The 10,234-nt window shown below is 39.8% G+C and overlaps 1 protein-coding gene and 2 non-coding genes across 3 annotated transcripts; all 3 read right to left on the bottom strand.

The window, feature by feature from the left end:
* Positions 1-2,106: 2,106 nt before the first annotated feature.
* TRNAA-AGC lies at positions 2,107-2,179 on the bottom strand. The gene has a single exon. It is a non-coding gene; the product is annotated as a tRNA-Ala (tRNA).
* A 451-nt stretch (positions 2,180-2,630) lies between these two features.
* Positions 2,631-2,703, bottom strand: TRNAA-AGC. Its single transcript has one exon. It is a non-coding gene; the product is annotated as a tRNA-Ala (tRNA).
* A 4,951-nt stretch (positions 2,704-7,654) lies between these two features.
* LOC122672464 (probable leucine-rich repeat receptor-like protein kinase At1g35710) lies at positions 7,655-9,962 on the bottom strand. The gene is made up of 3 exons (XM_043869932.1): positions 9,441-9,962; positions 8,824-9,400; positions 7,655-8,030 (listed from the first exon to the last, which is right to left on the bottom strand). The coding sequence occupies exons 1-3, from the start codon at positions 9,960-9,962 to the stop codon at positions 7,693-7,695; spliced, it is 1,437 nt and encodes a 478-aa protein (XP_043725867.1). The 3' UTR covers positions 7,655-7,692.
* Between the last annotated feature and the right edge of the window lie 272 nt (positions 9,963-10,234).

Here is a 10,234-nt window from a genome sequence, read left to right as displayed (position 1 = left end):
CAATGAGGTTTGTCACAATGGGCGATTTAATGATGGGCCATTGATTTTGGAACATGAACCTTGTGAAAGATGGAAGTGAAATCCATTATTTGCAGATCAATATTTCGAAACATTTTTTCAAATTCATCTGTAAATACTTTCTCAGTCTGGGATTTTTTTGTTGTCTGATCGTGGCTCTAGATGTGGTTATAGGTGTTTGATATGATGGGTGACGAGCGATTGATTCTTTGAGCTCCTTTGCTTTGGTAAATCCAAATTGTTCACAAACCACTGTGTGGTGGGATTCATTATTATGCCGCTTCCTTAGTGCACAGACCAGCACATACGCTATGTGCGACTACCCAAGATTGTTATTAGGCCTAAAAGGGCTGATGTTCTCTGTGCCGCAGCGCAGCTTGCATCTAGACACATGGGTCTGTCATTCAGGGGGGGTAGGGTGGACATTTCACCCACCCCCATGTATCTTGATGCAGCCTACGCCCGGGCACAGAGAACATTTGGCCAATTTTTAGGAGCTGTTTGTCAATTTAGACTTGAAAGTTGATGGTAGCATTCACCGGGCAACCATTCTCTCCCTTCCCTCCACTAATTTCTGGTGGACCTGTGGCCTGTCTGCTGTTCGGGCCAGAGTTTGCAAAGTTGCATCGCAAGAGTCAACAACAGTTCTAGATTCGGCGCGTTTATTAAACATTCTATAAAGAGCCCAGGCCTAGCATCAGCTCATGACACACCAAAGCTGATAATGTGAACCGCCGACTGGGATTTTGGCTGGAATAAAAGTGAAAGGTTTATCTTTCTTGGCACGATGGAGAATGAAGCAATCCATTTCATTACGACTTTTTTGCCCATGATTTCTTTTATATTATTCAATATATTGAGGTTATAATAGTAATTTTACACACTACTAAACTGCACCAAACCCTACGGTTACTTCCCACTCTGGCTGCCCTTTGCCCTCTGTAATTCCCTCCCCTGCCTTGCCCTCTCTCTCTCTCTCTCTCTGTCTCTCTCTCTCTCTCACCCTCTTCCGCTTCAAATCCCGCAACAATCCCCTAACTCGCTTTCTCCCTCCCCTCCACTCTATCTCCCCCACTCCCCTGATTCAAGGGATAGGAAGGACATTTCAGACGACAACATATAAATAAGGAAACTACACTCGGAACAAGGTAACTCAAGGACCTAATTCTCCTTCTACTGATCTATTGGATTCATCTTGAAGCTCTACTATCAGCTTTTCGTCTCTAGCCCTGTTAACTGTTGATTTCTCCGAGATCTGACTTAGGCATGGGATAGTCCCTCCCCCCCCTCCCAGAGTCGGCTCTGGGCCACTCATCCACTTTGTCTTTTGGTTCTTGTGTGTAGGCCTGAACAAGACCACCGGAGAAGATCTCGGTAGCAACACCATCTATGCCTTCCTTTGCTTGCCTCAGCCCCTGCCCCTGCCCCCACCCGTGCACCTAGCAAAATGACCGTCGCACTCACGAGAATTTCTGCCTCTCCACGGGGTGCGATGGTCATTTTGCACGCCCTTATGTTTGGGCGTAGGGGTAGCGTTTGCTTTCATTATATTTTTTTTTGAAGAAAAGTTCTCTATTGGGGAGTGTACCCCCATGCCCAGACTTAGTGGTGGGGGGGTGAAATGATCGCCCCTCCCCCTGTGAAAGACGGAAATCCCTCCCCGAAGATGCGTCTGCACCGCCTCTCATTGATCCCCGCGCACACACTCCCCCATAGAGAACAGTCTCCCATATTTGTTTTGGTAAAGAGGTATTGTTCCAATGGTCAACTCAAAACCTTTGTATGATACCTTGGAAACCAAGGATCAAGTATTGGTATGGTGAAAACCCTCATCTCTAAAACATTTGAACCACCCCTAATGGATAGGGCAAAAGTTTCCCTAGGGGGTAGGTTGGGGAGGAATCCATGGAGGGGTACACTACTTCTGTACATGGTCAGAACTCAAAACCTTTGAATGATACCTTGGAAACCAAGGATCAAGTATTGCTAAGGTGAAAACCCTCTTCTCTAAAGGGAAGGAATCTATGGAGGGGTACCGTACTTCTGTCCATGGAAGGATGATGTAAAAAAATATAGCAAAGGAGAAAATGGAGATGCGGGGTATCAATCCCCGTACCTCTCGCATGCTAAGCGAGCGCTCTACCATCTGAGCTACATCCCCATGAAATATAATTAGTGGTAATTTTGTATATTATACTCATCTATTTATTCTCTGTGGGGTGTACATACCCCCACACCCAGACTTAGTGGGGGTGAAATGACTATCCCGCCCCCTCTGAAAGATGAAAATTCCACCCCCAAGATGCCTTTGGCCCCCTCTCATTGATCTGCGCATACACGTTCCCCCACAGAGAACGGTCTCCCATATTTGTTTTGGTAACTTGGTAAGAGGTATTGCTCCAATGGTTAAAACTCAAAACCTTTTTATGATACCTTGAAAACCAAGGATCAAGTATTGGTATGCTGAAAACCCTCTTCTCTAAAACATTCGAACCACCCCTGATATATAGGGCAAAAGTTTTCCTACAGAGGTAGGTCGGGAAGGAATTTATGGAGAGGTACCCTACAGATACATGGAAGGATGATGTAAACAAATATAACAAAGGAGAAAATGGAGATGCAGGGTATCGATCCCCGTACCTCTCGCATGCTAAGCGAGCGCTCTACCATCTGAGCTACATCCCCATGAGGCTTTAATTGAAGAAGATTGTTACTATTATATTTATTAATTTCTGCATACTGGATATCGACCTTTTGGAGGAGATTACTGGGAGTGAAAGGACTTAAAGTTTAGCCATCTTAGTTTTCAAACCCATGAGTGTGTCCTAAGCGCAATATGCCAATATTGGCACGAGCTGGAGCATGAAAGAAACAAATGAAGGTCTATAGAAATATTTAAATCATTTAAACAAATGATTCAAAATATTAGAGGGTTATCTCGTTTCTTAATAGGCACCTTAAATGACCAATAGATATGTTTACTTGAAGACATATTTGAATGATCAACGAACATGTCTTACGAGAAAAGACTTGGTATTTGGGCATGTATCTTGGAGAAGTACAAATGGGTGGTGTCTCTTTCTCTCCTATATATACAGCTAGAGGAGGTTTAGTCCATTACTCTAACAATTTTGTAAACAATCTTAAAGTTCAACTGAGTGCAACTCTTGGTACCCTTAGTGGCCTAGTAAGGCACCACTTATGCGGCATATGCCTTCCTTTACCTGCCTCAGCCCCGCCCCCACCCTGCCATGGCCACTTCTTTTGTAAACTTAATGGCGTCCATCCCCTGTAATATTCAACTTCTCCTTCCTTCAATGTTCAATACTTCTTTTTAGTTTTAGGTATTCAAAACAAGATAGGATGGTTGAGAGCCTCCAGAGTAACATCTTCGAGAGCCAAAGGTTGGTTTAGAGCACCCATATATCTAGGATGTGTTTTGATTTTTGAGGATACACATTTGCTCTGGTTTCAATAAGCCTCCAACAGTTTACCCATTTTTTAAGCATCGCTGTTGGTCCTTGGTGTTACTTATTTAAAGCTTAAATCATATACTGTGGGAGAATGTTCTCTGTACCGCAGCAGCCTGCGCCTAGGTACATGGGCAGCCTGTGCAAGGGGTAATGTGATTATTGTGTCCACCCCCATGTGCCTGGGTGCAGGCTGCGCTGCTGTACAGGGAACAACACTCCATATATATATATTGGGAAGAAGTATTGAGTATCCAAACATTTGAACCACCAACAAATAACCTTGGTTGTTCCAATGGTCAAAACCTTTATATGATAGATACTTTGGAAATCAAGGATTCGAACCATACCAAGTATTCTTTACTAAAAAAGAAAAAAACCATAGCAAGTATTAGTGTGGTGAAAAACCTCTTCTCGAATTCCAAGGGTCAAGTATTGGTCTGGTGAAAACTGAAAACCCTCTTCTAACTGTAAAAGATTTGAACCATCCGGAATAAATAGGGCAAAAGTTTTCCTAGGGAAGTAGGTCAGGAAGGAATCCATGGAAGAGTACCCGAAAATCCAAATTCGATTCCTATCCGTTTAAGGGTATCTGAATTTTTATTTGAATATTCCAAAAAAAAAAAATATTACCCATGGGTATCTTATCTGGGCACATCCCTACTTCTTTAGATGAGGATGACGTAAAAATATAAAGCAAAAGTATGGAGATAATGGAGATGTGGGGTATCGATCCTCGTACTTCTCACATGCTAAGCGAGCGCTCTATCATCTGAGATACATCCCGACAAGGTTCGAGTGAAGGTATATTTTATAAATTATAATCATGTATTTAAGGAAAAATTTTATTGCCACCCCCTGAAGTTTGTACTAAATACAGTGCGACCAACTGTGTTTTCAAAATATACAACCAGCACCTTTAAATGGGCGGTGTTAAATATAAAATTTAAGTGACAATTTTACCCTTCAATTAAAATAACTCTATTCTTTTTTTTTTTTTTCTAACATAAAAAAATGGGACCCACCACTATTTTTTCCTCTTCTTCTTTCTTCTTCTTCAACCACCACCCCACCACCGCTGCAACTTCCGTCCCACTTCTTGAAAATGGTTCAGAGGCTCATTACCTGGCAGGAAGCTGTGGAAAAATAAGAATCAATCTCCTCATCAAACCCCCAAAAATAAGAAAAAAAAGTTGTCGATTTGCTTTTATAGCGAGAAAATCTCTCTCCCTCCTTCGGATTTCCATCGTTTCAACGAATCAAATATCTTTCTTGGTATTTCCCCCCTAGAAATTTAGAACTGGAAAAACTGAATCCCCTCCTTATTCCTCCCTTTCTCCTTCAGATTTAATTTTGCTTATATTGCAAATCTTTTCAGTCAGTGTAACAGTAGTACGAAGGAACAATGCTATCTCAGACATTAAAACAATTTTATGTGAAAAAAGATGGCAAAATCAAATCAGTCAAACAAAAAATAACCAAATAATTGAATTGCATAGTCCAACCTAAAAGAAGCAAAATAACTCTCTGTACTGCAATTCTGTTCGAAGTTAATGGATGTTGTTGTTGTTCTTTTCTCGTTAAAGTAAAAGAAAAGAAAAAGAAGAACCCATTTCCCCAAGTAAAGGACGAGTTGAGAAGAAAGAAAGAAAGGAAAAGATTTTAATGTCATTTTTTTTTTGTTTTTTTCTCCTATAACAAGAAGACTTCCATGCTTGCATTTTTTAAAGAATTGCAGACAGAGCAAGAATCGAGGAAGGCTTCGCAGGACTTGCACGAACACAGGTGCCTAAAATTTGTTGGAGGGCATGGATCCAGGAATCTCTGGTATTGAGGAAAAACCCAACTTGTTGAAGATCGAGTTCTGGAATGGGGTTAGAGAGTAAAATTTGGGAGACGTTGAGTTCGAGGCGAACCTGTTGAAGATCGTTTCCAATATCTTGGTTGTTACCGTTTCCTTCTTATCGTTTTTCTTTGGCTCTTCTTTTGCTCTGAGATGTTGAGGGGCTGGAGGATGGCCGGTCAGCTGGTTAAGCAGCTTGGACCACGGCTCTTTTCCACGGCAACCAATGACGAACCAGCTACTGAAATTCTAACCGGGACTTCTACTTTCTTCTGCACAACAACGGTCGTGCCAGTTCGCAAAAGCTTTTAGCGCCTTTGAGACGATCAAAGGTGTAGACGACCTTGATTTCCAGATCCGGAATCTGTTGGAGGAAATGGATCCAGGAATCTCTGGTATTAAGGAAAAACCCAACCTGCTGAAGATCGAATTCTGGACTGGAGTTAAGAGAGTAAAATTTGGGAGACGTTGAGTTCGAGGAGAACCGTGTGCCTTCGTCTGAGTTCGTCGTAGGTCATCAGTGATGGCCTCAGCAGATCTCCACAGCAGGAACCTGAGGCAGGTCGTCGGTGATGAGTTTGAAGATGGAAGAATATCAGTGATGCGTGGATTGGAGCACCATATTTTTTTAACCTTTAACCCCATGCTAGTAGCATGGTCTAGACTTGATCGAATACCAAAAATTTCAGGTCCCATATCATTAGTAGTACTTATATAACCTACAGCAAGAAAGATGAATTTGCCATCTTTCAAAAAGATATAGGATCATCCTGCCTGACGTGGTCCAGGTATGCTGTATCCTACACAGATTAAAACAATATTGAGCACTGGGATGAAACTGACCGGGGGGGGGGGGATAATTTTAAATCCACCAACCATTTGCAGATATGTTTCATAATCTAAATTGGATTAGGCTTTCCAGACCCATTGACAACTTTGTTTCTAGTTGCCTAAATAAAGAAGCAAGTAATAATAAAGACACTGAAAAACAGGTTAGCGTTTGTTTATGTAGATGATGATTAAAGTAAAGTGCTTGGCAGAAATCTATCAAACTTTCATAAGCCAATAATTCGGTTCTCAGACCCAGAGGTCCGGCCACTCATAAGTGTTTAACCCAATCACAAGATAAGAACAAATGCCCGGAGGATTCGATACAATTTTCACATAGAGCACAGGAAGAGTCGATCTGAAGCCATTTTGAGAGAGTAGCTCTGATTGGAAGTCCTGCATTTAGCAAACGCCAGAAGAAGAATTTAAATTTTGGATGAATTTTGAGTTTCCAAAAGAAATTCCACCAAGATTTAATAAACAAATTATTAAGACCACAATTAGGAGTGATTTCTCTAGCAGCCAGTTTAGTACTGAGGGTACCATTTTTGACCATAGTACACCATTATCTATCCTCAGAATTTGACAGATTCATTAATTGAATTCGAGAACAGATAGGTGCAGGTAACATAGAATTAAGTGAATCAGAATTCCAGTTAGAACCCACTCTGAACCTGTCAATTTTTTCCATGCTTGCAGCAGAAGTAACAGGAGAGATGGAAAAGGAAGAGAGATTACCTGATAGAAAAGGAATCCATTTTTCAATCCAGAAAAAAGTGGAATTACCATTTCCTATTTTTTCACTACTTTCCTATACTTGGCATCTCCATATATTCAGAGAAGAACTCACAATGGCTTGACCCTTAGATGGAACTATATATGGCCTCTTTTTTTTTTTTTTGGTGAGAGAGAGACTTCCAATATAAATCCAACGAAAGACCAATTTAATCAGTATTCAACAATCTTGATTCGAGTAGACCAATCAATCTCTGTCCAATTTCCATATGTATCGGCTAATATCGTATCGTTGATGTTGGTTTTGATTCTGATCCCAGTCCTTGAAACCTTGAGGACATTGCCTAAGCTTTTTGAGCAGTAAATGAAAGAGTTTGGATTTCAAAATTTGATATGTGAGTAATTTGAAACATGTAATATCAAATATTGGAATTGCCTAATTAGTGGACCACATAGAAAGGTTTTTCTATTCGGATTATTCAAATCCAAGAAGGACCCCGTTTCTCTTAACCCATGATGAAGAGAGAACTTTCATTAGATCTAACCTTCTGATTGAACTGGAGAAGGGTATTTTGGACCTTCAACAATAGCGTTAATTGAGAATATTAGTTTTTACTCATGAAAATGATATGTGAACTACCATAGCATTCATACATAAACTATGAAGAACTAAAGAGTAAAAGATTTTAAAGAACAATTTCCGTTGTAACAAAAATTTAAATACAACAAGAAAGCACCTTAGTAACATATGATTCAGTTCCATCAAACTTTATGGATCTAATTTTATTTCAAGGTTTCCTAATTGCCACAATGAAATTGTGCAAAAGGGATGTTATGAGGGTTGGCAATATTTTCTAGTTCCTGAGAACTGTATTGCATAATTGGACGAGATTTTGGATTGGTGTGCAAGCATGCAATTGCAAGCATCATTGAGAAAGTCAAATATTGTGTTGCCGATTGTGTTGGTGGTTGGAGACGTGGGTCCAACAAATCCTTTAGTATTATACCATTTCCATTTGAGAAGGATAGTGAAGAGATGAGTTCACCCGGATGTCTTCCCATAATTGTCTCTGGTGTCAAGACCCCAAAGCTAAAAACATCGCATTTTTCCGTCACAACCATTGTATAAGCAAGCTCTGAAAAAGCAGAAAGATAAAACAACAAATTCAGCTTCTTAATAAAATTGTGAACACACTCATATTCAAAGAATATCAATTCAAGAAATATGTAATATGAGACAACAACAGAGGTAACAATTTTTCTTTTCACCTCTTTGCCTTTTTTTTATTTATTAATGTTTTTAGGTTTTTTAAGAGGCCTGTTTGTTCCTTATGTACTGATACAATGTATTCCCCTATTAAAAAATATTTCATAAAAAATAATGAGTAAATTTATTGGTGTTTAAATGAGGCTTGAATGAGAGTTTACCAAGGTAGACCAATTAATGTGTAGCTGTTTGAGGATGTCATAAGATAATGGGCCTTTGGGTTCCCTAGTGAATATTGTTGAACTATATTTTGGGTGGGCATACTTATAGATAAGTGCATATTCGGATTGAGAGATTGGATTTTAGATGGGCTTGAGCTTAGATTTGGGTTGGGGCCTTAACCATCCCTAATTTTGTTTAGACTAATTAATCCATCAAATGCACTTCCAGATTCTAAGTAAGGGTGTTCTAAGTGGGAATAGTTTCACTCAAACAATGCTTACCCTAAAAAAGGGAAGAGTGGGGAATCTGCATGTATGTGAAGAGTAAATAACATAGACATCTAGCAAAGAAACCACCGGCAACCTCTCTTAAAGTTTCCTCCCTTATGCATTTTTAAATTTTTATTCAAAAAATGGAAAATATTAGTAAAGTAATGAAAATCAATGTCAATGTATTTAAAATTATAAGCATAGGACAAGGATGAATATGTTTTAACTTACCTGGAGCAATATATCCATATGTGCCTACACGTACAGTGCACTTGGATGAATCAGGAATTAGAAATTTAGCAGTCCCAAAGTCACCGACATGAGGCTCAAGTTCTTCATCCAACAAAACATTATTGCTTGATATGTCCCGATGAATTAATGGTAGCGTGCAGTCATGATGCATGTAAGACAAAACATGAGCGACTCCTTTGATGATATTTAAACATTTCCACCAATCCAATTCCACAGCTTCTGTTTCATTTCCAAGTACATAAGCTAAGCTTCCCCTTTTGATATATTGGTAAACTAAAAATTTGCAGCTTGGATGGTAGCAAAACCCATAAAGTTTCACAATGTTCCGATGTCGTATTCTTGTCAATACATGGATCTCATTAATGAAGCTCTCATAATAGGCTCTCTCTTCAGCTTCTAGGCGATGAAGCTTCTTTACAGCAACTACCTTCCCAGTAGGTAGCTTTGCTATGTAAACACTCCCATAACTTCCATTATATGCAATTGTGCCATCGTAGTTCCATACGGAAAATATATCTCCATTTTTTTGTGCACTTGTATCAATGATGGAATTTATCTGACTTTTGTTTGAAAAAGAACTTGACAACAAGAGTTACAATTGCAACAATAAGTATGATACCAAAAAGAGAGAGAATGATGGAAATCTTGAAATTAAGCCTTTTCTCTCTGCTTTTACATGGAGTTTCTAAATCATTGTAGGACAAATCCAAAGAATCATGTTTCCCTATCTCTCCGTGCATCGGACAATGTAGCTTGTTGTGATTGAGATTAAGTAGTGAAAGCTGTTCCATATCTCCAATTTCCATAGGGATTGTACCATTCAACAAATTTTTACTCAGGTCCAATAGGTAGAGATTCCCAAGATTCCCCATTGTTGCAGGTATTGCACCTTGTAGTTTGTTGTGGCCGAGATTAAGGCGCGTCAGCTGTTCTATATCTCCAATTTCCATAGGGATTGAACCATTCAAGGCATTGTTACTTAGGTCCAATAGGTACAGATTGTTAAGATTCCCTATTGCCGGAGGTATTGAACCAGTTAACATGTTGTTACTTAGGTCTAACTCATTCAGAGCTTCCATATCCCCCAGTTCGGCCGGTACTGAACCCCGAAAGAACATTCCGGCTTAAGTCCAATACATTTAGATATCTCAGATTCCCCAGTGTTGCAGGTATTGGACCTGAAAGCATGTTACTTCCTAGTTCCAACTGATTGAGACTTTTTAGATTTCCTATCTCGTGAGGGATCGAGCCATTGATGCGATTGCCATAGAGGGAGAGATTGGTGAGGTTGCTCAACTTACCTATGGTATGAGGGATTTCTCCTTGGAGCACATTGTTGCGAAGATAAATGAAACAGAGGTTGGTCCAGGTGGTGAATAGATATCCATCA

Source organism: Telopea speciosissima, chromosome 8, assembly GCF_018873765.1.
Source record: "Telopea speciosissima isolate NSW1024214 ecotype Mountain lineage chromosome 8, Tspe_v1, whole genome shotgun sequence".
NCBI lineage: Eukaryota > Viridiplantae > Streptophyta > Magnoliopsida > Proteales > Proteaceae > Telopea > Telopea speciosissima.
Note: the sequence above shows the minus strand (reverse complement) of the source record. Positions and strands in the feature narration are given on the sequence as shown.

Coding starts and splice junctions, on each gene's coding strand:
- LOC122672464 (XM_043869932.1), bottom strand. CDS start 9,962: ATGTTCTTTCGGGGTTCAGTACCGGCCGAACTGGGGGATATGGAAGCT. Junction 9,401..9,440: donor TCATACTTATTGTTGCAATT/GTAACTCTTGTT, acceptor AACAAAAGTCAG/ATAAATTCCATCATTGATAC. Junction 8,031..8,823: donor ATATGGATATATTGCTCCAG/GTAAGTTAAAAC, acceptor CTGCTTTTTCAG/AGCTTGCTTATACAATGGTT.